Source organism: Cherax quadricarinatus, unplaced genomic scaffold (genome assembly GCF_038502225.1).
Source record: "Cherax quadricarinatus isolate ZL_2023a unplaced genomic scaffold, ASM3850222v1 Contig511, whole genome shotgun sequence".
NCBI classification, from domain to species: domain Eukaryota; kingdom Metazoa; phylum Arthropoda; class Malacostraca; order Decapoda; family Parastacidae; genus Cherax; species Cherax quadricarinatus.
Window position 1 is genome coordinate 1 of NW_027195537.1, and position 27,152 is coordinate 27,152.

General features: G+C 39.5%; 2 protein-coding genes across 4 annotated transcripts in view; one reads left to right on the forward strand and one right to left on the reverse strand.

Annotated features, from left to right (window-relative positions):
* Positions 1 to 385: 385 nt before the first annotated feature.
* Positions 386 to 5,708, reverse strand: LOC128702452 (ribosomal protein S30). Of its 3 annotated transcripts, none has more exons than XM_070080482.1 (3): positions 5,624 to 5,708; positions 3,035 to 3,156; positions 386 to 583 (listed from the first exon to the last, which is right to left on the reverse strand). In XM_070080482.1, exons 2-3 carry the CDS (start codon positions 3,146 to 3,148, stop codon positions 401 to 403), a joined length of 297 nt encoding a protein of 98 aa, XP_069936583.1. In that variant the 5' UTR covers positions 3,149 to 3,156; positions 5,624 to 5,708; the 3' UTR covers positions 386 to 400. The 3 variants fall into 3 exon arrangements, with proteins under 3 accessions (XP_069936583.1, XP_069936581.1, XP_069936582.1); XM_070080480.1 differs by lacking the exon at positions 5,624 to 5,708 and adding an exon at positions 5,458 to 5,594; XM_070080481.1 differs by lacking the exon at positions 5,624 to 5,708 and adding an exon at positions 5,521 to 5,581.
* Positions 5,709 to 7,022: 1,314 nt separating this feature from the next.
* The window catches only part of LOC128702451 (uncharacterized), a 34,726-nt gene continuing 14,596 nt past the window's right edge, over positions 7,023 to 27,152 (forward strand). Inside the window, exons 1-2 of the mRNA XM_053796685.2 lie at positions 7,023 to 7,130; positions 21,670 to 22,243. Coding sequence (XP_053652660.2) covers positions 21,676 to 22,243 — 568 coding nt within the window. The 5' untranslated portion in view covers positions 7,023 to 7,130; positions 21,670 to 21,675. The remainder of the gene's footprint in view (positions 7,131 to 21,669; positions 22,244 to 27,152) is intronic.

Here is a 27,152-nt window from a genome sequence, read left to right on the forward strand (position 1 = left end):
GCCCCCCCGTGGTATTGTGACGCGATGTCAAGGTATATTACCGTTGATCAGGCCCTGATCCACCGGGAGGCCTGGTCGTGGACCGAGCCGCAGGGGCACTGATCCCCGGAATGCCCTCCAGGTAGACCACCTATTCCATACACATGCAACATCTGCTACATTAATTTATTTACTTGTCACTACTGGTATTTAGTTGCAGTAATTATTTAATTATTCAGTGATGGTAGTTATTTATTTTTGTTATTAACACATCGGCTGTTTCCCACCAAGGTAGGGGGGCCTGAAAAAGAAAAACTTTCACCATCATTCACTCCATCACTGTCCTGCCAGAGGTGCGCTTACACTACAGTTATAAAACTGCAATATTAACACCCCTATATATTTATTTACCAAACCATATTCATTCATGACTTATGATGGGTTCGCCGGAACGTAACCCCATTGTAAGTCGAGGAGCACCCGTGTTTGGAACCGAGAACTCACCTCCTTTGAGTGCTACATTCACATCGATGGCATCAGTTTGTAGTGTGACCAATGGGATCTCATCGTTGTCCAGGGGGTTACCGGCAGCATACAGCCTCACCTGTGGAAAGGTCGAGGAGTTAGTGCAAGATACTGGAACACTTCTTACCGGTGATTAGGTGGTTAAAATAAACCCAAAAGGTGAAAAATGAGAAGCTTGTGCAATGTTTGGGAATCTTTACTGAGTAAATGTTTCGCTGGCCAGTGGCTTGAGTCTGCTACAGAGGAATGAGGTTATCAGTCCCTCAACTTGGAGCTGGTGTGTTCAATCCATTAAGACTGATATCAGGACAATGTTCAATCCATCGAGACTGATGGACGCAACACACCAACTCCAGACTGAGTACCTCAAACTTCTGATCTTCCACCATTCTGTATTGGACTGGTGAAACCACTGGCCCCCACACAATGCCTCTACTAATACACGCAAGCCCTAAAAAACACTAATTAAATTTACTATTAACAAAGTTTACTTGCTAATACAAATGAATATACACCCACCATCCGACTTACGACCACTCGACTTACGACCACGTTTTTTATGCCAAATTTCTTGGAAATAAACCAGTATTTGTGTTGTACACAGTGTTTATCCTAAACCTTACAGTATAAAATACAGTACTAACAACATAAAAAGTAAAGTAAAACATGAAATACCAAAATAAAACAATAAAATAAAGTCATTACAAAAATGTTTTGTTGATATTCAGTAGTAAAGTTCGACTTACGACCATTTCGACTTACGACCGGTTTCTTGGAACCGAACTCGGTCGTAAGTCAGATGGTAGGTGTATATACTGTATTTCTTTTTTTTATTAACACATCGGATGTTTCCCACCAAGGCAGGGTGACCCAAAGAAGAAAAACTTTCACCATCATTCACTCCATCACTGTCTTGCCAGAGGTGTGCTTACACTACAGTTATAAAATTGCAACATGAACACCCCTCCTTCAGAGTGCAGACACTGTAATAAACGCAGTGAAAAACACGTATTGTGGGCCCAAGGAATACAGTCTCAACATCCGTGTTACCAAACTGTTTAACACAAGATATCCGACTAGAACAAATATACGAGGTTTTCAAGAAGAAACCAAACATGTACCCCCACCGAGTGCCAGATCAGCCAGGCTGTGACTGATACATGGGACAGCTAGCCACCGGCAGTAACAGCCTGGCTGATCAGATAAGCACCAGACAAGCCTGGCCCAGGGCTGGACTGCAAATAGTAAAGCTCTCGAAGACCTTCAAAGATGCACGTGTTTGTGGGAATGTATAAATATTGTCTTCTGTGTTAATAAGTTATATTTTCCTCTTGCACGATTCTGTGTATTCACCCTTGTCCATACTTTTTTTTTATACAAATCAATTTTACAAGCTAGGAGCTGTTATCCTGCCTCAACTTATTCCAAAGCCCAGACCTATTTAAGTTATATTAACCCCCCTCCCCCAGGATGTAACCCACACCAGTGGGTTGCATCCTGGTACCTGCTTACTGATAGGTGAACAGAGGCACCAGATGTCTTAAGGAAACATGCCCAATGCTTCCACCCATGCCAGGGATCGAACCACATACCTCAGCGTGCACTACCAACTGAGCCATGGGACACATACTCGTGCCTCACCATTATTTAATTTCTGGACATTATCTCAATGACATAAATCCAATAATAGTTATTTTTGGTTAGATTACACAAACCTACTTAGTGTTTAGTTAACAGCTAATGAACAAGTTACCCAAACAGCCAGGGCATGCCTGGCCAACGACCCCAATGGAAATAGGTCACTGCCTTTCTTTTGGGTTACCCTCGTGGGTAATTTACGCACGTTACTATGCGTGATAAATTGTTTAACTGTGTTTGCGTGTACGTGTACTTAAATAAACGTACTTAAGGGGTCCTGCCATGGCCAGAGACGTACAACAAGTGAACGACTGATGGTGAAACGTGTTATTACTTGTGGGTGACCCACTCTTGAGGGAGACACCAACGAGAATGAAAATAAAAGATCAGCACCTCGTAGTGTCCGACGGTGAGTGTTCCAAAGAGAATAAGTCACAATATCATGACTGGAACAACACAAATAACCTGCACACTACGTGCACGTTATTTGTGTGTTGCTGGACCACTGACCACTTTTTCTCCTGCGTGTTGCTGCTGATACCTTGGTAAATGATACACAAATAACTTGCACATAGCAGAAAGAAACCAGTTAATGGTCTAAGTTGGACCGATACGTCGTTTTTCTATGTGCGGGTTGTTTGTGCGTTATTTGCCCAAGTATCCGGTATCAGCTAATTTTGGTGGTACTGATATTGGCCAAAAATTATCAGTGTCGGTGAGTTTTTTTTACACATTTTCAAATATAAAAAAAACGTCGATCTAAGTTTTTTTTACATACTTCCAAATGTTGAAAAAAACGTAGATCTACGTTTGAACAGTTTAATTTTTACGTTATCTTCCTAAAACCGAGTTTCAGCACTGGTAAAAAATAACAACCATAGGAAGTACTAACTTCAGCCTCTGGGAGACCTTCAGCCTGGCTGATGAAGGATCGTACGTGTCCCACAGTCTGTTGGTCGTCAACATCGAGCACGTGGGTGGCACCGGAACGCACGAAGATCTGCATCTTGAATCCTGGAAATTCAAATTGAGTCAGAAAGATTCCCTGGTTGGCATGGTTACACAGTCGTAGACGTGACGCTTGTGAAACGTGATTCCGAAAATTACTCAGCGCTCGTAGACAAATACAGTAAACACACAAAACAGGATAAAGCTAAAAAGTTCGATACACTGACCAATAAAATTACTGTGATCGTAAACACAAAAAAATAGAACTAAACTTAAATAAAAGCAACGAACGCAATACAGATTCTGTTTTTCCAGCGCACCAACAACCTCCTACCGAGGTAAGGCGACTCTAAAACGAAAAAACACTTTCACCATCGCTCACTCCACCGTTTTGCCCGAAGTGCACGAACATTACACCTCGGAATGTCCCCAATGGAAATAACACAGACTTTTTTGGGGGGAATTACCCTAGGTAATTTAAACACATTAACGTCCAAACGTACATCTACATTCACGTGCGTAGCGCTCCTCCGAACGCAGACCTACGTTTTATTTTACATGCTTTCAAATAAACAAAAAAGGTATATTTATGTTCGGAGTGCTACGCACGTGAACGTAGATCTACGTTTGGACGGTCTAAGGGTTAAGCTATACAAGATCACAATAAACAGGTGATAATATGCAAAATCACCGCGAAAAAATAGTGAAATTCTAAACCACGAAAGCACTTAGAGAGTTCCACTATTTTTTTCGCAGTTGTGAATGTTAAACTGTCTTTAAATTGTACGGTGGCACCCCAAGTGTCGAACACCTTCAAAAACCAAACGATTATGTAAATGTATTATTATTGTGTGCTACTGTGTGTTTTTGGGGTCCGAAACGGAGTAATCTAATTTACATTATTCCTTATGGGAACACTCATTTGGTAACGGCATTCGAACAGCCGTCTGGAATGAAGTTTGTAATTCGAGGTACCGCCGTACTTACGTCTACCCGAGCCTAAATAAACTTAGTCCGCGCTGAAATATTCCACATTCTATCACATTAACTTAAGAGAAAATTCACGGGAATGAAAATTTCCGCACGACAAACGACACTTGACGGCGCACATTAACAGTCCGGGGTTATACACGGCGTTCCAGGAGAATTTAGGCCCACCTGACGGTCAGCCTAACAAGCCCGTAAATCCCCCCGTCGCCTAATAACGTTCAATTTCCCAACGTAATCTACCGAGGTGAAGTCCGGGATCCGTCCTTAACCTGCCGCTCCCCCGACCCCAGGATCGCACCCTCGTTCCCGTACCCCGGCGTCCGCACGTCTCCACCATAGCCCCCATACAAGCCAGAAGTGAGAAACACCATTAATAATGAGGATAATTGTCGTAATATGAGCCACAAATTCCCTAATTTACCACCATAATGGAAAAATTTGCCACCATGGGGGGAGGAGCGAGGGGGGGGGGGGGAGCGGGGGGGGGGAGCGAGGGGAATGGGAAACAACGAACCAATATTCATGTTTCTCAATGGTACCATGAGCCAGAAATTCCCCATTTTACTACCATTATGAAGCTACCATGACTACCATGGGGGCGGGGGCGGGGGGGGGGGGGGCAAAAAAATTTAAAATGGGAATAAATGAGAAATATTGCACCATGTGTCTCAGTGTACTACCATGAGGCACACAACCCCTCCCCCCCCTTATTTCACTACCATTATGGCAGAATTTACCACCATGGGGGGGGGGGTTAAAATGAGAAATATTAATTATTTCTCAATGGTACCATGAGCCACATATTCCCCCCATTACACTACCATTATGAAGCTTCTCCCTGAAGCTACCATGACTACCATGAGGACCAAAAAAATGGTTTAAAATGGGAATGAGAATGAGAAATATTCTCAATTTACTACCATGAGGCACAAATTTCCCTACTTTACTACCATTATTGTTCTGGTGGCTACCATAGCTACTACCATAACTGAGAATTAATGAGAAGTATTCAAGAAGCGCTAAACCGCAAGGGCTACACAGCGAGTGAGAAACACCGAGATATGGTACCATTTTCACGTCATATTTCTCATTATCCGCTACCATGAGTGGCTCCAGGGACCTACCATGGTTCTCATGGTAGTTCCCTACAACTACCATGAGAAAAAATAGTGAAATGAGAGAGAAAAAAGGAATGAGAAATATTAAAGGCGGAATTATGCATATATCTCCAGTTTTCAGGTATTATGGGGGTTAAGTCCCACCATGATGGCCACCATGGTGGCCCCCGAGGCCACCATGGCCACAAATTGGCCCAAAAAACCGTAAATGAGGAATAAAATGAGGAAAATACGAGGTAAACAAAACCACGAGAATCACCAAACAGCTTCACATTTCCCAAGTTTTTAGCCATTATGGGGGTTAAATCCCACCATTTTCTACCATGATGGCTTCCCTGATGGTTCCCCGAGGCTGCCATGGCCACCATGGGGGCTAACAAGCGGCAGAAACGGTGAAAAATGAGGTTAAATAAGGAGTAACTCACAGTAATGGAGGCGGCGACCAAGATGACTCAGGGAAGAACGTTCGTTGGTTCTTATTATTTTTATTATTATCTTGATTATTATCTTTATTATTATCTTTATTAGTATCGGAATTTGTGGGGTAATTTTTATTATTTATTTTTATTGTTTAGTTGGGGATTTATTGAGGTTTATTGAAATTTTTGAGGTGACTAATTATGGTTCTTATTACTTGATTATTATCTTTATTATTATCTTTATTATTATCTTCATTATTATCGGAATTTGTGGAGAAATTTTTGTTTTTTATTTTTATTGTTTGGTTGGGGATTTATTGAGTTTTATTGAATTTTTTGAGATGACTAATTATGGTTCTAATTGCTTTATTATTATCTTTATTATTATCTTTATTATTATCTTTATTACTCTCACGATTTATTGGGTAATATTTATTATTTATTTTTATTGTTGGTTTGTGGATTTATTGGGGATTTATTGAGTTTTATTGAAAATTTTGAGGTGAATAATTATGGTTCTTATTATTTTTATCTTTATTATTATCTTCATTATTGTCAGAATTTGCTGGGTGATATAAATAATTTATTTTTATTGTTGATTTGGGGATTTATTAAGGATTTATTGAGTTTTATTTAACATTACCGAGACTACTGGTATTAGTTCTTATCTCATTATATTATTATTATTATTATCATCTTTATTTCTGTTTTTATTTGCTGTTAACTATAAATAATATTTTTTTATTGATAATTTAGGGATTTATTGCGTCTTTATTGTGTTTTATTGGTCAAATATGTCACTGGTATAGCTTCTTTTAAATCATTATTATCAACATTATTACTGTTATTACTAATTGTAAATTAAAAAAAACATTTTTTTTAATAATTTTGAGAATTTCAGCCTATGGAGGCTTAGTATTTAGGCTTATTATTAACATTAATTTTTTTGTATGTAGGTCATTGGTCAGGAGAGGTGGGGCCAGGAGCTGTGACTCGACCCCTGCCACCATATATAGGTGTGGTGTCAGGGGTCGAGTTACAGCTCCTGGCCCCATGTGTGTGTGTACTTACCTATATATGGTATCAGGGGTCGAGTCACAGCTCCTGGTCCCGACCCAACAATAATAATGCTCCCACACATTACATTTTCTATTTATTAGCAATAAAACAACTTTAATAATCTTATAAAAATAAAAAAACCCACTTTATTTAAACCTTATTGAAAATAATAACAAAAAAAACACTTAAGGGACCATAAATATAACAAGAAAAATAATTATATTAAGGTAATTTAGGCATTATTAGTGTAATAAAAACTTATATTATAATTATTATAATAATTATACATAATTACATCATTAATAAAGTAATTATAAGAGAGAAATTATATATATTTTATTTTATATTTAGGAGAGTTAAACTTGTGGTGAGGGTTGGTTACTTCTGACTTGTTTTTCCAGCTCCACCGCCTTGGATCATGACCTAGCTGGGATATACCTGGCCTATATTCAAGGTATATATATTCCCACATTATCTAGTGTCTTGTCAAGTTATTTTGATTTATATTTTTTGAGTTTTTGATTCAATTTTGACCAGGTCAAAAAAAGGCCTTGAAATTGATGTATATACATTTTTAAATTCTTTTCAGGGTGTATATAAATCTATATATTAAAGGTATATATATTCCCCATTACTTAGTGTTATATGAAATTATTTTGACTTATACTGCCTTTTTTAAATGGATTTTTGACCAGTTCAAAAATTTGATGTATATATATACATTTGCAAGTGGATTTTGATGGCATGTATGTATATATATGTATATTCTGCATTTAATGTCATACGAGATAATTTTGGGTTATATGTATAATGTATATACATTTGTAATGCTTTTTTTTTTGAGTATATATGTATATATTGAATGTATATATATATTCCCAATTGTCTAATGTCATTTAAGATCATTTTGATTTATATATTCTGAGATTTTAATGGATTTTTAACAAGCTAAAAACGACGCGTTTAACTACGTATATCGAAAAAAAAATTGAATGTATGTATATGTATATATTGAATTTATATATATTCCCAGTTGTCTAATGTCATTTAAGATCATTTTGGGTTATATATTGTCAGATTTTAATGGATTTTTGACGAGCTAAAAAAGACGCGTTTAACTACGTATATTGAAACTATTTTTGAATGTATATATATGTATATATTTAATTTATATATATTCCCCTCTCATAAAATAAGTTTGCGATATATATTGAACATTTTTTAATGGAATTTTAGGAACGTGAAAAAAAATTTGCTGAAAAAGACACATTTTTTTGAGTGACTCGTAAAGTGTTCAAATATTTAAGTATTGACCCTTAAACGGTCCAAAGAGATCGACGTTAAAAATTCGTAGCTACAAAAGTAGATCTACTTTTTTTTTTTACATATTTTCAAATACAGTGGACCCCCGGTTAACGATATTTTTTCACTCCAGAAGTATGTTCAGGTGCCAGTACTGACCGAATTTGTTCCCATAAGAAATATTGTGAAGTAGATTAGTCCATTTCAGACCCCCAAGCATACATGTACAAACGCACTTACATAAATACACTTACTTAATTGGTCGCATTCGGAGGTGATCGTTATACGGGGGTCCACTGTATAACAAAAAAAAATGTAGATAAAAGTTTTTTTACACGTTTTCAAATGTAAAACAAAAGAAGATCTACATTTTTTTACATTCAGATGTTGAAAAAACGTATATATACGTTTGGACCGTTTAAGGGTTAATGATATATTGTATATACCTGATATATGGTAAGCTAATTTAATATTTACTTTGTTCTATAATATACCTTGAACCATTGTCCAGATTTTCGACTTTTGGAATTTGGAAGAATCTTTAATCTGGGCATTTTTTAACATGTCTTAACCTAGTTTGAAGCTGGGAATTTTTTAATATATCTCAGCATTAAGCTGGGAATTTTTTAATATATCTTAGCATTAAGCTGGGAATTTTTTAATATATCTCAGCATTAAGCTGGGAATTTTTTAATATATCTTAGCATTAAGCTGGGAATTTTTTAATATATCTCAGCATTAAGCTGGGAATTTTTTAATATATCTTAGCATTAAGCTGGGAATTTTTTAACATATCTCAGCATTAAGCTGGGAATTTTTTAACATATCTCAGCATTAAGCTGGGAATTTTTTTAACATATCTCAGCATTAAGCTGGGAATTTTTTAATATATCTCAGCATTAAGCTGGGAATTTTTTAATATATCTCAGCATTAAGCTGGGAATTTTTTAATATATCTCAGCATTAAGCTGGGAATTTTTTAATATATCTCAGCATTAAGCTGGGAATTTTTTAATATATCTCAGCATTAAGCTGGGAATTTTTTAATATATCTCAGCATTAAGCTGGGAATTTTTTAATATATCTCAGCATTAAGCTGGGAATTTTTTAATATAAATCATCATTAAGCTGGGAATTTTTTAATATATCTTAGCATTAAGCTGGGAATTTTCTTAATATATCTTAACCTAGCTTAGTTATTTATTATGGAAAATATTTCGAGAAAACTGTTGCCGAAACGTGCTGTTTAATTTTTATTTTTAGCCTCGTGTAATTTTAAATTAATTTGATATAATAAATTACAGTGGAACCTCGGCTTCAGAGTTTAACTTGTAAACGGTCCAAACGTATATATACGTTTTTTCAACATTTGAAAGTACATGTATGTAAACAAAAATAATCTTTTTGCTTTTTTACATTTGAAAATATGTAAAAAAAACGTAGATCTACTTTTGTATCACTACACATGTGAACGTAGATCTGCTTGGACCGTTTACGGGTTAATCTGTTCCGTGACCTCGCTTGTATCCCGATCTGCTTGTATGCCGAGTCAATTTTCCTCATTCTTGAATATGACACTAAATTTCTTGAACATGATTCTAATATCAACTCTACAGCATATTTATCTATCACAGTTTATCTAATATGACATAATAAACAGTATAAATAACATAGAAACCTGATATATATGCTGCAGTTAGAATGATGATAAATTCTCACTACAGGCAGCACACTCCACCAATATTCAATACACTAAACCTACTCACCATACAAAACATCCATACTTATTACTGCACCTATTACATACATAGAACACTTAACTCTGATATTAACCCTCCCCTCAAACATCTTGCCAACCTCAACAGAACACATGACCATAACACAAGGCACAGATCACTCTTTGATGTTCCTCGTGTCCATCTCACACTATGCAAAAACTCAATGCACATAAAAGGCCCTAAAATCTGGAATTCATTACCTGTGAATATAAAAGAAACACTACCTGTTTATAAATTCAAGTCTCTTCTCAAAAATCACTTACTCACCCACAACTAAATAAATACTGAATAATTGTATCTCATAAATTGTATCTCATTATTGTATCTCATAAATGTCAACCTGTGACCCAGTCAAACTTTGTTACTATTTAACTTCATTACCTAACATAATACTCCATTCTAGTGATTACACAGCAACACAGTAATGACCATATAACCTGTCTTTGTAATACTCATTTGTACTAAATTGTTATCAGTTTTACAATAATTTTTGTACCACTGAATATATCATTGCTTAGTTAATCTTAAGTTAATTTTAAGCCTGCCCATAATGCTCTGCATACAAGGGACTTTGGCATGTTGCACTTTAAAAATTGTATTCCTTGTACTTCTTTGTATCATGTTCAAATTAATAAATAAATAAATTATAAATAAATGAATAAAGTGTGTCGTTATATGACAAGTGGTGGCAGCCATTCCCTTCCTCAAGCAGCCGCCTTGTTGTGGGTCAGCGGGGGAGACCTCCTGCCATCTCCAGACGCTCCAAACACCACCATCCCGACACCACCATCATGACACCACCATTCCAGCTTCGTGAATGTGTGTTCAGTTCCACTTCTCTGTGCGTTTGTGAATTGTGTTTTGACTTACTGATTGACTGACTGACTTGACTTGCTGACTGACTTACTGACTTGACTGACTTAAGTACATAAGAACATAAGAAAGAAGGAACACTGCAACAGGCCTACTGACCCATGTGGAGCAGGTCCATGTCCCTTTTCCCCTGAATTAGCCCAATGACCCACCCAGTCTCGTCAGGTCATATTCACACAAGGATGGAGCACTGTACCAGAGCCAGCAGCACAAGCTAGTCAGGTCCAACTCACACCCACCCACACCCACTCATGTATTTAACCTATTTTTATAACTACACAACGTTTTAGCCTCAATAACTGTACTCGGGAGTTTGTTCCACTCATCCACAACTCTATTACCAAACCAGTGCTTTCCTATATCCTTCCTGAATCTGAATTTTTCCAACTTGAAACCATTGCTGCGAGTCCTGTCTTGGCTGGAAATTTTCAGCACGCTATTTACATCCCCTTTATTTATTCCTGTTTTCCATTTATACACCTCGATCATATCCCCCCTAATTCTACGTCTTTCGAGAGAATGCAGATTCAGGACCTCAGTCTATCCTCATAGGGAAGATTTCTGATACATGGGATCATCTTTGTCATCATCCTTTGTACGTTTTCCAGAGCATTTATATCCATTCTGTAATACGGTGACCAGAACTGAGCAGCATAGTCTAAATGAGGCCTAACCAAAGATATATAGAGTTGAAGAACAACCTGAGGACTTCTATTATTTATACTTCTAGATATAAAGCCAAGAATTCTGTTAGCTTTATTGCGAACACTAATGCACTGTTGTCTTGGTTTTAGATTACTGCTAACCAGAACTCATAAATCCTTTTCGCAATCGGTAGTATTAAGATCTACATTAGTTTATATATCACATGGTTATTGTCCTGTCCAACATTCAGAACTTTGCATTTGTCAATATTAAACTGCATCTGCCACTTCTCCAACCATTGCATCAGTCTATTCAAATCATCCTGGAGTGCTCTAGTGTCCTCATTAGAATGAATTGGATGGTCTATTTTGGTGTCATCAGCAAATTTGCTTATGTTGCTATTTATTCCCTCATCTATGTCGTTTATGTAAACTGTTTATGTAAACGTTTATGTAAACAACGGGCCCAACACTGACCCCTGAGGAACACCGCTTGTGACGTGCCTGCATTCTGATTTTTCCCCATTTATGCAAACTCTCTGTTGCCTATCTGTCAACCACGCCTCTACCCAGGAAAGAATTTCCTCTCCTACTCCGTGTGCCTTAAGTTTCCTCAATAGCCTCTAGTGTGGAACTTTATCGAAAGCCTTACTGAAGTCCATATACACAATATCATATTCATTACCATGATCTACCTCCTCAAACACCTTAGTGAAAAAAGTTAGTAAATTCGTAAGACAGGAACGCCCCTTTGTAAAACCATGTTGAGATTTATTAATCAATCTGTGCCTGTCAAGATGGCTACGAATTGCTTCGGCAATTATTGATTCCATAAATTTTCCCACTTTGGAGGTAAGGCTTATTGGTCTATAGTTCGAGGCTAAGGACCTGTCACCTGCCTTGTAAATAGGTATTACATTTGTCATTTTCCACTTATCAGGCACTATGCCAGTTTGTAGTGATAAAGTGAAAATATTAGCCAAAGGTATGCTAAGTTCGTCTTTACATTCCTTTAACACCCTTGCAAACAGTTCATCAGGGTTTGGAGATTTGTTAGGTTTTAAATTCTCTATTTGTCTGAGGACCATGTCACTAGTTACCGCAATCGTGCATAGTTTATTATCGTCCTGTTCTATAAATCTATTATTTCAGAAATATCCCTAGTATTTTCCTGGGTAAAAACTGAAAGGAAGTAGGTACTGAAAATTTCACACATCCTTATCACTGTCAGTGATCTGACCAGAGTTACTCTTAAGTGGGCCTATCTTGTCCCTAATCTTACTTCTGTATACCTGAAAGAACCCTTTTGGGTTAGTCTTCGAATCCCTTGCGACCTTAGCCTCATAATCCCTTTTTGCTTTTCTTATTCCTTTCTTTTTCTCTCTCTAATTGCATGTATTGATTTCTTAACTGCCCATCCCTTCTTTTGATACACCTATATATGCCTCTCTTTTGACCAATGAGATGTTTTAATCTATTGTTGAACCATTTGGGATCATTTTTGTTAGATCTAATTTCCCTACTCGGAACAAAAGTTGTCTGAGCAGCTAGAACTATGCTCTGAAAAACGTCATATTGGCAACCAAGATCACCTACCTGACCCATAGTCAGGACATCCCAATTTAGCCCACCCAGGTAATTTTTCAGTCCCATGAAGTCGGCCAAGCAAAAATCTGGGACAGATTTGATTGCAGTTATCTGAGTAATTCCATGATATATTGAAACTAAGTGATTTGTGATCACTTTCCCCAAGCTCATCATTAACCTCAAGATTATTAATTAGTGAATCTTTGTTGGCAAGAACCAAGTCATGCAGATTGTTTCCTCTAGTTTGTTCTGTCACAACCTGTTCTAAAAAGCAATCCTGAACCATATCAAGAAAGTCACTAGACTCAAGATTTCCTGTCATATTGTTCCAATCAATTTGTCTAAAGTTAAAATCTCCCATTATCACAACATTTTCATATCTAGATGCCTTATGAATTTCGTCCCATAACAGCTTACTGCACTCCCTATCAAGGTTTGGGGGAAGAAATAATCACACCCAAAATTAATTTGTCACGACCCTCGAGAAACTTACTGACTTGACTGACTACTGACTGACTGACTTGATTGACTTACTGAATATTATAATGGGGAAGCACTAAACCCATAGGATTATACAGTGCCTGTGTGGGGGGGGATGGAAGGTATTCAGGCTTAATTTAGGGAACTAGAGCACCGATCCAATTCCCTAGATCAAGAGCTCCTCAGCATCAAGGAACCTCCCTCGAGGGGGAAGCTCACATCCTGAATTTTTTGCTCGTATCCAGAAACAAAAAAATTGACCGAGCGACTGCTCGTATCCTGGAAAACTCGTACAGTGGGGCACTCGTAAGCCAAAGTTCCATTGTACTATACAGTGGACCCCCGCATACCGTTGGCATCACATAATGTTAAATCCTCATACCGATACATTTTATCGCTAAGATTTTGCCTCTCATACCACTAAAAAACCCGCTCAACACTATTCCTCCGAGACGCGTCTAATGTGCGGCCTGAGCCAGCCTCACATGTTCCGCCAGTGGCATTGTTTACAAGCCAGCCTCCGCGGTAACATCCAAGCATACAATCGGAACATTTCTTATTATTACAATGTTTTTGGTGATTTTATCTGCAAAATAAGTGACCATGGGCCCCAAGAAAGCTTCTAGTGCCAACCCTACAGGAATAAGGGTGAGAATTACTTTAGAGATGAAGAAAGAGATCATTGCTAAGTATGAAAGTGGAGTGCGTGTCTCCGAGCTGGCCAGGTTGTATAATAAACCCCAATCAACCATCGCTACTATTGTGGGCAACAAAATGGCAATCAAGAAAGCTGTTCTTGCCAAAGGTTCAACTGTGTTTTCGAAACAGAGATCGCAAGTGATGGAAGATGTTGAGAGACTCTTATTGGTGTGGATAAAGGAAAAACAGATAGTAGGAGATAGCATCTCTCAAGTGATCATAAGTGAAAAGGCTAGGAAGTTGCATCAGGATTTAATTAAAAAAATGCCTGCAACTCGTGATGATGTGAGTGAATTTAAGGCCAGCAAAGGTTGGTTTGAGAGATTTAAGAAGCGTAGTGGCATACATAGTGTGATAAGGCATGGTGAGGCTGCCAGTTCGGACCACAAAGCAGCTGAAAAATATGTGAAGGAATTCAAGGAGTACATAGACAGTGAAGGACTGAAACCTGAACAAGTGTTTAATTGTGATGAAACAGGCCTGTTTTGGAAGAAAATGCCAAGCAGGACCTACATTACTCAGGAGGAAAAGGCACTCCCAGGACATAAGCCTATGAAAGACAGGCTTACACTTTTGATGTGTTCCAATGCTACTGGTGATTGCAAAGTGAAGCCTTTATTAGTGTATCACTCTGAAACTCCCAGAGCGTTCAGGCAAAAGAATATCCTCAAGGCTAATTTGCATGTGCTGTGGAGGGCAAACAATAAGGCATGGGTCACTAGGGACTTTTTCTATGACTGGTTACACCAAGCATTTGCCCCCACTGTGAAAGATTACCTAACTGAAAAGAAATTAGAACTTAAGTGCCTCCTGGTGTTAGACAATGCCCCTGGTCATCCTACAGACGTGGCAGAGCGACTTTATGGGGACATGAGCTTCATTAAGGTGAAGTTTTTGCCTCCTAATACCACTCCTCTCCTGCAGCCCATGGACCAGCAGGTTATTGCAAACTTCAAGAAACTGTACACAAAAGCTCTGTTTGAAAGGTGCTTTGTAGTGACCTCAGAAACTCAACTGACTCTAAGAAAGTTTTGGAGAGATCATTTTACCATCCTCAGTTGTGTAAACATTATAGGTAAGGCTTGGGAGGGAGTGACTAAGAAGACCTTGAACTCTGCTTGGAAGAAACTGTGGCCAGAATGTGTAGACCAAAGGGATTTTGAAGGGTTTGAGGCTAACCCTGAGAGGATTATGCCAGTTGAGGAATCCATTGTGGCATTGGGGAAGTCCTTAGGGTTGGAGGTTAGTGGGGAGGATGTGGAAGAGTTGGTGGAGGAGGACAATGAAGAACTAACCACTGATGAGCTGATAGATCAACTTCAACAGCAAGAGGCCAGACCTGAGGAAACTGGTTCAGAGGAGGGGAGAGAGAAATTGAAGAAGTTGCCTACTACAAAGATTAAGGAAATCTGTGCTAAGTGGCTTGAAGTGCAAACCTTTATGGATGAAAATCACCCTCACACAGCTATTGCAAGCCGTGCTGGTGACTATTACACTGACAATGTTGTGAAACACTTTAGGGAAGTCATAAAGGAACGAGAGGTACAGGCCACTATGGACAGATATGTTGTGCGACAGAAGTCCACTGACTCTGAAGCTGGTCCTAGTGGCATTAAAAGAAGAAGGGAAGTAACCCCAGAAAAGGACTTGACACCTCAAGTCTTAATGGAAGGGGATTCCCCTTCTAAACACTAAGACTCTCTCCTCCTCCCATCCCATCAATCATCACCAGATCTTCAATAAAGGTAAGTGTCATGTAATTGTGCATGCCTTTTTCAGTTTGTGTGTATTAAAATTAATATTTCATGTGGTAAAATTTTTTTTTTTCATACTTTGGGGTGTCTTGCATGGATTAATTTGATTTCCATTATTTCTTATGGGGAAAATTCATTCGCATAACGATAATTTCGCATAACAATGAGCTCTCATGAACGGATTAATATCGTTATGCGGGGGTCCACTGTATTATAATGGAGAAGCACTAAACCCGTAAGATTATGCAGCGCCTGTGTGGGGGGGGATGGAAGGTATTCAGGCTTAATTTAGGGAACTGGAGCACAGTTCCAATTCCCAAGATCAAGATCCCCTCACCATCGTCAAGGAGCCTCCCTCGAGGGGGAAGCTCGCATCCTGAATTTTTTGCTCATATCCAGAAACAAAAAATTGACCGAGCGACTGCTCGTATCCTGGAAGACTCGTACAGTGGGGCACTCGTAAGCCAAAGTTCCATTGTACTATATATAATTTAGTATAATTTATTTACTTATGACTTAGTATAATTTAAATATATATAGTATATTTAATTTAATTTTAATATAAATTCATATACTCTGAAATAACGTCATACTTTTGAAAATCAAAATCGAATTCAAAATTTTGATTTGTGTGCGTAGTATACAGTGTGTAGTTTACATGGAATAAAATATGTTGTTCCATTTGTTCATTAGTTAACTTTTTCGTTGTTCATATAATTGTATTTTTCTGCATAATAAATCCTAGTTAAGAGGCTGCGTCTTATTTTTAAATAACATTTAAGTATTGAAAGATTCTTGGACTAGCACTAGGGGAGTCGCTCTAGTTTGACATGACTGCAGACAAATCATGGAACGTTTGGGGTTTGAACCCATGGGTTGAGTTTTATGGCTTACTTGCTGAACACCATCTGTTACCTGTAATGTTGAGCATGGGTTATTTAAAAATATTTCTGCTGTACAGGAGGACCCTGCTTATACAGTAGGTTAGGTTCCTGGTTACTGCTGTACAGGAGAGCCCTGCTTATACAGCAGGTTAGGTTCCTGGCTACTGCTGTACAGGAGGGCCCTGCTTATACAGCAGGTTAGGTTCCTGGCTACTGCTGTACAGGAGGTCCCTGCTTATACAGCAGGTTAGGTTCCAGGCTACTGCTGTACAGGAGGGCCCTGCTTATACAGCAGGTTAGGTTCCTGGCTACTGCTGTACAGGAGGGCCCTGCTTATACAGCAGGTTAGGTTCCAGGCTACTGCTGTACAGGAGGGCCCTGCTTATACAGCAGGTTAGGTTCCTGGCTACTGCTGTACAGGAGGGCCCTGCTTATACAGCAGGTTAGGTTCCTGGCTACTGCTGTACAGGAGAGTCCTGCTTATACAGCAGGTTAGGTTCCTGGCTACTGCTGTACAGGAGGACCCCACTTATACAGCAGGTTAAGTTCCTGGCTACTGCTGTACAGGAGGGCCCTGCTTATACAGCAGGTTAGGTTCCTGGCTACTGCTGTACAGGAGGGCCCTGCTTATACAGCAGGTTAGGTTCCTGGCTACTGCTGTACAGGAAGACCCCACTTATACAGCAGGTTAAGTTCCTGGCTACTGCTGTAAAGTGATACTTAGGATTTTTTTCACCTTCAAATGCCTAAATAAGCCTGATAACATGTTTACACTATCATATATTAACCCTTTGAGGGTCGACAGGCCCTCTCCGAGACTCGTTCTCAGGGTCGGCCAAATTTAAAAAAAAAATAATTTTTTTCTTATGAAAAGATAGAGAATCTTTTCCCGATCATAATGATATCAAAAGTATGAAATATGATGGAAAACTTATGGAATTATGCTCTCGCGAAGTTAGCGGTCTCAACGATGTTTACACATCGGCGATTTTGCCCACTTTGAGCCCCATTTTTGGCCAATTCCACTGTACTAGTCGACAAAAAATGAATATTTCGCTAGAAATCTATTTTTTCTATCGAATGAGTACAAGAAACCACCCATTTACCAATTTCAACTATCCAATACAGTGGTCAGAATTTAGCAATTTTGCCAATTTCGCACAATTTTCAAAAGATGCCAATTTCCAAACAGGGTCCAGAATAAACAAGAAAGACATTCCTGGCACTAAAATAACAAGTTCTCTGTTCATTAGTCACGTCTCAAGGCCCCTCTTACATTCTTTGGATTTCCACTTTGAATTTTTATTCTCACAAAAAATAGAAGATTTACTGTTATGCAGACTACTGCATTAGTGTACAAATGGTATAAATAATATCAGCGCACTTGTGAAAGAATATTAGACTCGCCAGTTGACGTGTATTGGACGCTTGGCATGATTTGTTTACTTTTGAACTTTGGTAAAAATCAAATATTTCTGCTACTTTAAGCTCAATTTCAAGGTACTTTTCATTGTAAAACCAGTCAAAATCATCTCAATTTCTGTAATATGTCTTCCATTCTATAAAATGAGACCAGGAAAACTAAAATACAACAATAAATACCATACGAAAATACACTGCAAAGTTGCTGTTTTAATCCAAAAACACGGTCAAAGTTTTTTTTTCTCATTATGCACTGTGTGCTGCAGGATTTTTTTTATACTGTGCACACTGACCACATAGACCCATTCATAGTTTATTCTCTATAAAGATTACAATGTTGAATTTACAGAATTTGGTTGTTGTTCTTTCATATGTAGGCCTACCAGCTTTCTCCCACTAGATTTGAGGGCGCTAGAATTTAGGCGTACTAGTACGTCAAAAACCCTGGGTTATAAGTGAGCAATAGAGCTAGGCCTAAAATGTGCATATACAGTACACACATTACTCCTGGAGTATACCTGGAGAGGGTTTTGGAGGTCAGTGCCCCCACGGCTCAGTCTGAGACCAGGCCTCGTGGTGGATCAGGATCTGATCAACCAGGCTGTTACTGTTGGCCACATGTCAACTGATGTAGGAACCACAGCCTGGCTGGTCAGGTACTGTCTTTAGGTGCCTGTCCAGTGCCTTCTTGAATACAACCAGGGGTCTTGAAGACAACCAGGGGTCTTGAAGACAACCAGGGGTCTTGATAGCCATGGGTCTTGAAGACAACCAGGGGTCTTGAAGACAGCCAGGGGTCTTGAAGACAGCCAGAGGTCTTGAAGACAGCCATGGGTCTTGAAGACAGCCAGGGGTCTTGAAGACAGCCATGGGTCTTGACAGCTAGGGTTCTTAAAGACAGCCAGGAGACTTGAAGACAGCCATGGGTCTTGAAGACAGCCAGGGGTCTTGAAGACAGCCAGGGGTCTTGAAGACAGCCAGAGGTCTTGAAGACAGCCAGGGGTCTTGAAGACAGCCAGGGGTCTTGAAGACAGCCAGGGGTCTGTTGGTAATCCCAGTTATGTATGCTGGGAGGCAGTTGAACAGTCTTGGGCCCCTGACACTTATATTTTCATACTTAGCTTATAGTGTGTGGTGAATATACTTATTGTAGGAAGTCCGAACAAATGAAGTACGGCTATAATTGAGAACCGTTGTGAAACCATGCGCTGTAAATTGGGGACCTCCTGTATACAAAGGTCACTTCATATGCAATAGTATTATTACGCACAAAAAAGGTCACTAAAAGGGCCCGAAGATCTGGAATTCATTACCTGAACCTGCAAAACGTCCCCTGCTTGTCAATCAATTGAGGGCTGTACTTAAAATTCATCTCGTCTGCCAAAATTAACAAATAGGCTCCAGTCTGTCTTCAAGAAGGCACTGGACAAGCACCGAAAGTCAGTACCTGATCAGCCAGGCTGTGGTTCATATATCGGTTTGTGTGCGGCCAGCAGTAACAACCTGGTTGATCAGACCCTGATCCACCACGAGGCCAGGTCTCAGACCAGGCCGCGGGGGCATTGACCCCTGAAACCCCCTCCAGGTAAACTCGAGGTATATCAATACTATGCTAAATCATTTAACCAGTTCAATGCAACTCTAAAAAACCCCAGAAATTTACGACCGTTTGATTAAACATTAATACATACATATAATTGTACTATTCTATTATTGTGCTAAATTGTAATACAGTGGACCCCGCCTTACGAACGCATTGCATTACGTTAAATCCGCCATACGAAGCATTTGAACGCAAAAATTTTGCCTCGCCACACGATAAAAAACTCGCCTTACATGATTCGTCCAGGACGCGTCCCACATGTGGCCTCGGCGCCAGTGTTTACGAGCCAGCCATTGTGGTCGCATCTATGCATACATTCGGTACATTTCACATTATCCCAGTGTATTTAGTGCTTGTAAATGAAAAATAAGTCACCATGGACCCCAAGAAAGCTTCTAGTGCCATCCCTGTGGTAAAAAGGGCAAGAATTAGTATGGAATTGAAAAAAAGAGATTAAGGAAATGTGTACAAAGTGGGTTGAACTTCAAACACCCTGACACAGCTACTGCAGGCCGTGTTGGCAACCTGTACAATGACAATGTTATGGCCCATTTTAGGAAAGTCTTAAAGGAACGAGAGGTACAGAGCTCTATGGACAGATTTGTTGTGCAACAGAGGTCCAGTGACTCAAGCTGGTCCTAGTGGCATTAAAAGAAGAAGGGAAGTAACCCCAGAAAAGGACTTGACACCTCAAGTCCTAATGGAAGGTGATTCCCCTTCTAAACAATAACTTCCACACTCTCCCCTCCTCCCATCCCATCAATCATCACCAGATCTTCAATAAAGGTAAGTGTCATGTATTCTATTCTTAGTAGAGTAGTAATTGTGCATGTCTTCTTCAGTTTGTGTGTATTAAAATTAATATTTCATGTGGTAAAATTTTTTTTTTCATACTTTGGGGTTTCAGGAACGGATTAATTTGATTTCCATTATTTCTTATTGGGGAAAATTAATTCAGCTAACGATAATTTCAGCTTACGATGAGCTCTCAGGAACGGATTAATATCATAAGGCGGGGGTCCACTGTACTGTTATTTTTTATATGTACATCAAATCTATTAATTTTATTACTGTAAAACATTGGTTACCTTACTGCTGTAATAATGTATAATTAATTAGTAGTGTGTAAGCATTAGCATTAGTCTGCCCAAAATGCCCCGGCATGTTAGTGGTTTCCTTTGTACCTAACAACATGCAAAATGTAATCACACATTGTAACCTTTGCAGAGAAATCAATTTTGTCGTGTCTTTAAATATGCTCTTCATTTCTGGCAGACTAATACAGGTATTCCTCACTTAATGACGTTCCTGTTTACCGACCGCTCGGACTTATGACCAGCTTTCCAACCAGTATATAAACCTAAGTAATGTACAGTGGAAACTTGGTATACGACCAGCTCCCAATTCGAACAAATCTCGGCACTCGACCAAACAAATACAACCTGTCAGAACTTCACTGTAAACTATTTCGTGTTTCTTTGCATTTTTTAGCGTTTTTTTTTTTTTTTTGTATTTGTGTAAGCAAGTCACCATGGGGCCTATGACGATTAGTGATAACAGCCAAGCCAACGAAACAGAAAATTGGGTGGGAAGAACTTGTTCGATACTCAAACGGAGCAGCACTCAAACAGCCTTCTGGAATGACTTTAGGTCTCATACCAAGGTTCCACTGTATATTAGAGCTGATTTCCTCTATTGTGTTTATTACAGTAAATAGTACACTACTGTATAAACATTTAAAAATATACTAAAAATTTTATGATTGGTGCAAAGTATCTAATGATAGTTGACAAACCCACTACCAGTACAGTTTGCTCCTCACTTAATGACCCGTTCGCTTGCCGACCTACTCTTAGGAATGGAGCTCAGTCGTTAAGTGAGGAGAGGCTGTAGTTACAGACTACTAAGAACTAGACATAGGTTATTGATTTGTATAAAGGTTTAATTTGCCAAAATTTATTTCTCAGGAAAAGATGGAAAATGGAAATTTGCTCAAATTCCGAATATACAAAATACTCAATGGTCCCGTCCAACAAGCCTTTGTGTACGTCTTCCACCAGACGTACACACAAGACACCGATGTGTACACTTCTGCGGTGAAATGTGGCATAACTGGGTATTTCACGGAGACGGAGTTGGCGGCACTGCAGCGTGAGAAGCGGCCTACTCGCCACAGCCTGCCGCTCTTGTTCAAGATCCTCAAGACGTGTTGCAACCCTGCGCTCGCCGTCCCCACAAGCACTGTGTGGAACAATTCGCACGACAGGCACGAGGACCCATCAAGCAAGGGTGCTGTGGAGAATCTCCTGTTGACATTCATGAAGACGTACGAAAATGTCTGCACTGTCAGTACGCCATTTTCGCAAGACCAATTTGATGGCACGATATCGGATATCACAACGTGGCTGGAATGGTTGATTGAAGGAGCGGGGAAGTTTGACGTCACAGGCCGGTGGAGGGAGTGTCTAGAGAGAGTCATGGTCCTTATCCACGACATCCTTCTCGGAGAACACAAAGAAAGCTCCTCAGCGGAAATTGCTGGTAAAGTATCTTGCTAGAGTCTTGGCTTTGTCGCTGATTTAATTGGTCTCCCTCGCTTTATGCCGATTCATATTATGCGATTTTGCTACAGTAATTTATCATTAACACATTGGTCATTGCCCACCAAGGCAGGGTGACCCAAAAAAGAAGACCCACTTTTATGAAGCTACTCTGTATATAGGTGGTCCTTGACTTGCAATGGGGTTACGTTCTGACAAACCCATCATAAGTTGAACCATCGTAAGTCGATGCGAGTTTCTTTGTAAAATCAATTGATAAAGAGCATCCAAAGTTGAGTAGTAGTGTATTTCACTAGGAGGACTTTTGATCTATCAAGTGAGCACAAGAAACTGTCCTTTCGGGTATTGGTAATTTGGCCAGTTTTACACTAAATTGAAAAATTTTCAATTTAAAATCACTCCAGAATAAATACTGTAAGTCATTCCCGAGCAATGTTTTTATTAAGTTCATTATCACTTCCTCAGGCCTCTCCTCCAGAGTATAACACTTGCTCTCCATTTTGAATCCATCATCACTCAAAAAATTTACGTTTTACCCTATTCTTTGCCTAATAAAATACTACCAAGAATGATTGATTTAGGCCATCCCAGTAATTGAAGCAGACCTAGTTAAGAAACACATAAAACAGATGGCGGGGAGGATTGTGGAAGGTCCGGCCCTTCAAGAAAATTGCCAAAAGTCAAATATTTCTGCTACTTCGAGACCTATTTTATGCAGTTTCCAGTCTCAAACTACCAAAATCAAATGCATTTCGCTAGTATGTCTTATGGTTTGTCATCTGACTCCAAGAAACAGCCAGTGAAACCATTAAAACCATCCTAGAAAACACCTCCAAAGTTGCTGTTCAACATGACTCACGAAATCGTAATGACACGATTGCAAACAAACCATACCATGGGTGGGATTGAACCCGCAACGGTCTGGAGTTTTGAGACTCTCTGACCGCGGGTTCAATCCCACCCATGGTATGGCTTGCTGTTCAAACCAGACACCAGGGCCAGGCACTCACTGTTCCCATCATGCATTACACGGGGGTGGGATTATTTTTATGCTGAGCATACTAACTGCACAGATCCATTATTTCATGTCTAAGCCTAGATTTACCAATCACAGCATCTTTGAGGGCACTGCAATGAAGGTGCATGTTTACTAATGAACACCATCACCAGTGACGTAGATCAACATAGGAGATAGTGAACAGGTTAACACATGCTCCTGTCGCCAGTGATGTAGATCAACATGGGAGTTAGTGAACGGGTTAACACGTCCTCCTTGCTTTACGATGGTTTGACTTGCGATACTTTGACTTTATTTGTCCTCACTGGGTACAGTGTACCCTGGGTACTATAGGTGACAATTTTGTCTAGAATGACGTAGAGTTCAGTGTTACTGGCACAACTGATCTTAGTACAGATGCCAAGAGCCCGGAACATATCTACAGCATAAAACGAGAAAGACCAGAATAGTTGAATTACAGTTTTGTAATACGGTACACACTGTAGTGATTAGGCTTTAACATATGCAGAATCTTTTTACGCAGCTGTGTGGCTTTAATATTCATAACTACTGTTTATTTTATTCTTAGTAATACGCTAAAATTTTTTTTTTCTCGCTTGTTAGGATTGTCTGAGTTTCTGCTAAATCTGTGATGTACAGTGGTCCCCCGCTTTTTGTAGTTCCCGGCAATCGTAAAATTCGCCAATCATAGGGGTATTTTCGTATGAACATCGACTCGCTTTTCATAGGTTGACTCGCGAGTCGTAGTTCGTCCGGGACGCGTACCCACGGCGTGAGCCGGGGCAGCAGCCAGTCTGGCATTGTTTACCAGTGAGTGAAGGTTCCCTCACATGCTCCAGCGAAATATTTCATAATATTCCATTTATTTTAGTGCTTGCCAGTACTAAATAAGCTACCATGGCTCCAAAGAAAGCTCCTAGTGCCAAGCCTGTGGTAAAGAAGGTGAGAAATATGATTGAATTTAAGAAAACCATCATTGAACAATATGAAAGTAGTACAAGTGTGGCCAAACTGTCCAGGATGTATAAGAAACCCTACACAACCTTATGTTCCGTAGTGGCCAAGAAAAAGGAAATAAAGGATGCTGTTGTTGCCAAGGGAAAAACTATGCTGACAAAAATGAGATCACCAGTACTGGAAGAAGTTGAGAAGTTATTATTGGTGTGGATAAATGAGAAACAATTAGCAGGAGATACTCTTATGACTTTGATTATTTGTGAAAAGGCTAGGCAGTTGCATGAAGATTTGGTAAAGAAATTGCCTGTAAATAGTGGTGAAGTGAGTGGATTTAAGGCCAGCAAAGGCTGGTTTGAGAGATTTAAGAACCGTACTGGCATACACAGTGTGGTAAGGCATGGCGAGGCTGCCAGTTCGGACCACAAGGCGGCTGAAAAATATGTGCATGAATTCCAGGAGTACATAGAGGCTGAAGGACTGAAACCTGAACAAGTGTTCAATTGTGACGAAACAGGCCTCTTTTGGTAGAAAATGCCAAAGAGGACCTTCATTACACAAGAGGAAAAGGCAATGCCAGGACACGAGCCTATGAAAGACAGGCTGACACTAATGTTCTGTGCTAATGCTAGTGGGGATTTCAAAGTGAAGCCATTACTAGTGTACCATTCTGAAAATCCCAGAGTGTTCAGGAAAAACAATGTTATGAAGAGTAAATTGTGTGTGTTTTGGAAATCTAATAGTAAGGCATGGGTCACGAGGGAAATTTTCGTCGAGTGGTTCAATGAAGTGTTTGGCCCTAGTGTGAAGGAGTATCTCCTGGAAAAGAAATTGGATCTCAAGTGCCTGCTAGTAATGGACAATGCACCTGCTCATCCTCTAAACTTGGATGACCTAATTTTCGAGGAGTTTGGGTTCATCACAGTAAAGTTGTTGCCCCCGAATACCACTCCTCTCCTCCAGCCCATGAACCACCAGGTCATTGCAAACTTTAAAAAACTCTACACAAAAGCAATGTTTCACAGGTGCTTGACTGTGACCACAGACACTCACTTGACCCTAAGGGAATTTTGGAGAGAACACTTCAGCATCCTCCACTGCATAACCCTTATAGGTATGGCTTGGGAGGGAGTGACTACCAGGACTTTGAACTCTGCTTGGAGAAAATTGTGGCCAGATTGTGTCGACAAGAGGGATTATGAAGGGTTTGGGACTGACCCTGATGAGCCTATGTCTGTTGTAAAATCAATTGTGGTACTGGGGAGTTCCATGGGGTTGGATGTGAGTTTGGAGGATGTGGAAGAATTGGTGGAAGACCACAATGAAGAGCTCGCCACTGAGGAGCTGCAAGAGCTTCAGCAGGAAGAGCAACACATCGCAGCTCAGAATCTTGCTGCAGAGGAGGAGGAAGAGAGATGGAAGAAGGTGCCTTCTTCAGAAATTAAAGAGATTTTTACTATGTGGGGTAAGATGGAAAGCTTTATGGAGAAACATCACCCTAACAAGGTTGTTGCAAGCCAGGTTGGCAACATGTACAGTGACAAAGTCTTGGGTCATTTTAGGGAAGTGTTAAAGAGATGCCAGAAACAGAGCTCTCTCCACAGTTATTTTGCAAGACAAGACTAGAGTGACTCTCAAGCTGGTCCTAGTGGCATTAAGAAACAGAGAAGAGAAGCAACCCCAGAGAAGCAACTGGTACCTGAGGTGTTGATGGAAGGGGATTCCCCTTCCAAACTATAAACAATCCACTCTCTCTCCTCCTCCAGTCTCCCATACACTAAGAAGAATCTCCAATAAAGGTAAGTGTTATGCTGTTAATGTTTCATTCATCATTTACCATTGTATTGTTTATGTACTACATCTATATTTCATGTAAAAAAGTTTTTGTTTTAATACTTCTGGGTGTCAGGAACGGATTAATTGTATTTACATTATTTCTTATGGGGAAAATTGATTCGTAAATCGTAAATTTCGTTTATAGTAACGGCTCCAGGAACGGATTAATTACGAAAAACGAGGGACCATTGTATTTTTAAATTTACGTTCAGCTTGATTCATCTACAGTAGAACCCCCATATCCACAGAATAAATTTCCATGGATTCATTTATCCATGGCTTACTGTGGCCTGAAAATAACCTTTAATTTTGCTTTATAATGACCCCAGAGTGCAAAAGTAGTGATGATGGCAGATCTTCAAAGCCTAAGAGAAGCCGTGAATGCTTCCCATCAGTTAAAAAATGACAATTATCGTGTATAACTTATTAATTAAACTTTATCATAGGTAGCTATATCGGAGGAAAATGACATGGGGGTCTGCTACTATCCACAGTTTTGGGTGGTCGCGGTAGGTCTTGGACCATATCACCCGCGGATATGGGGGGACTACTGTAAGGTAAGTCCCAGACTTACAAACACATTGGGGACTTAACGTAGTGTATATAATAATGATATACGCAATACAAAAGATTCTCAGTGTGTTTGTAAATCGGGGACTTACGGTATACACAAATAGCCCACACATAGGAGAAATAAACTTATAATGGCATTTTGGTTCGACTTGGTCTAAGAGGGACCGAAACGTGGTAAACTTCTCTCTCTCCTATGTGTAAAATGTTGCGAGATTGCTTACTAGGGTGTAGCCAAACACTGTAATAAAATGAGACTTATTTGGTGTTTGTGTATGTGTTACTTGCTGTGAGAGATGAGTGTATACACTAAAAGGTGTATGGTTCAAGTGTGTATACACTGAGGTGTATGTCTTTGTATACACTGATAGTGTATATACACTGAGAGGTTTATATCTCAGTGTATATACACTGGTAGTTTACATTAATCAGTATTTTAGGTATTAAAGTATTCTTGACTGGTGGTGCAGCCTTAATGACCCTGGTGTAGTAGATAGACTTTAAACCTAAT

Excerpts from the sequence above, each read along its gene's own strand:
- LOC128702452 (XM_070080480.1), bottom strand. The coding sequence starts at position 5,566 with ATGGTGGCCATGGCAGCCTCGGGGAACCATCAGGGAAGCCATCATGGT. Across the intron at positions 3,157-5,457 it reads GGGAAATGTGAAGCTGTTTG|GATTCAAGATGCAGATCTTC; the intron begins GTGATTCTCGTG and ends TTGAATTTCCAG. Across the intron at positions 584-3,034 it reads AAGGTCTCCCAGAGGCTGAA|GTGAGGCTGTATGCTGCCGG; the intron begins GTTAGTACTTCC and ends ACCTTTCCACAG.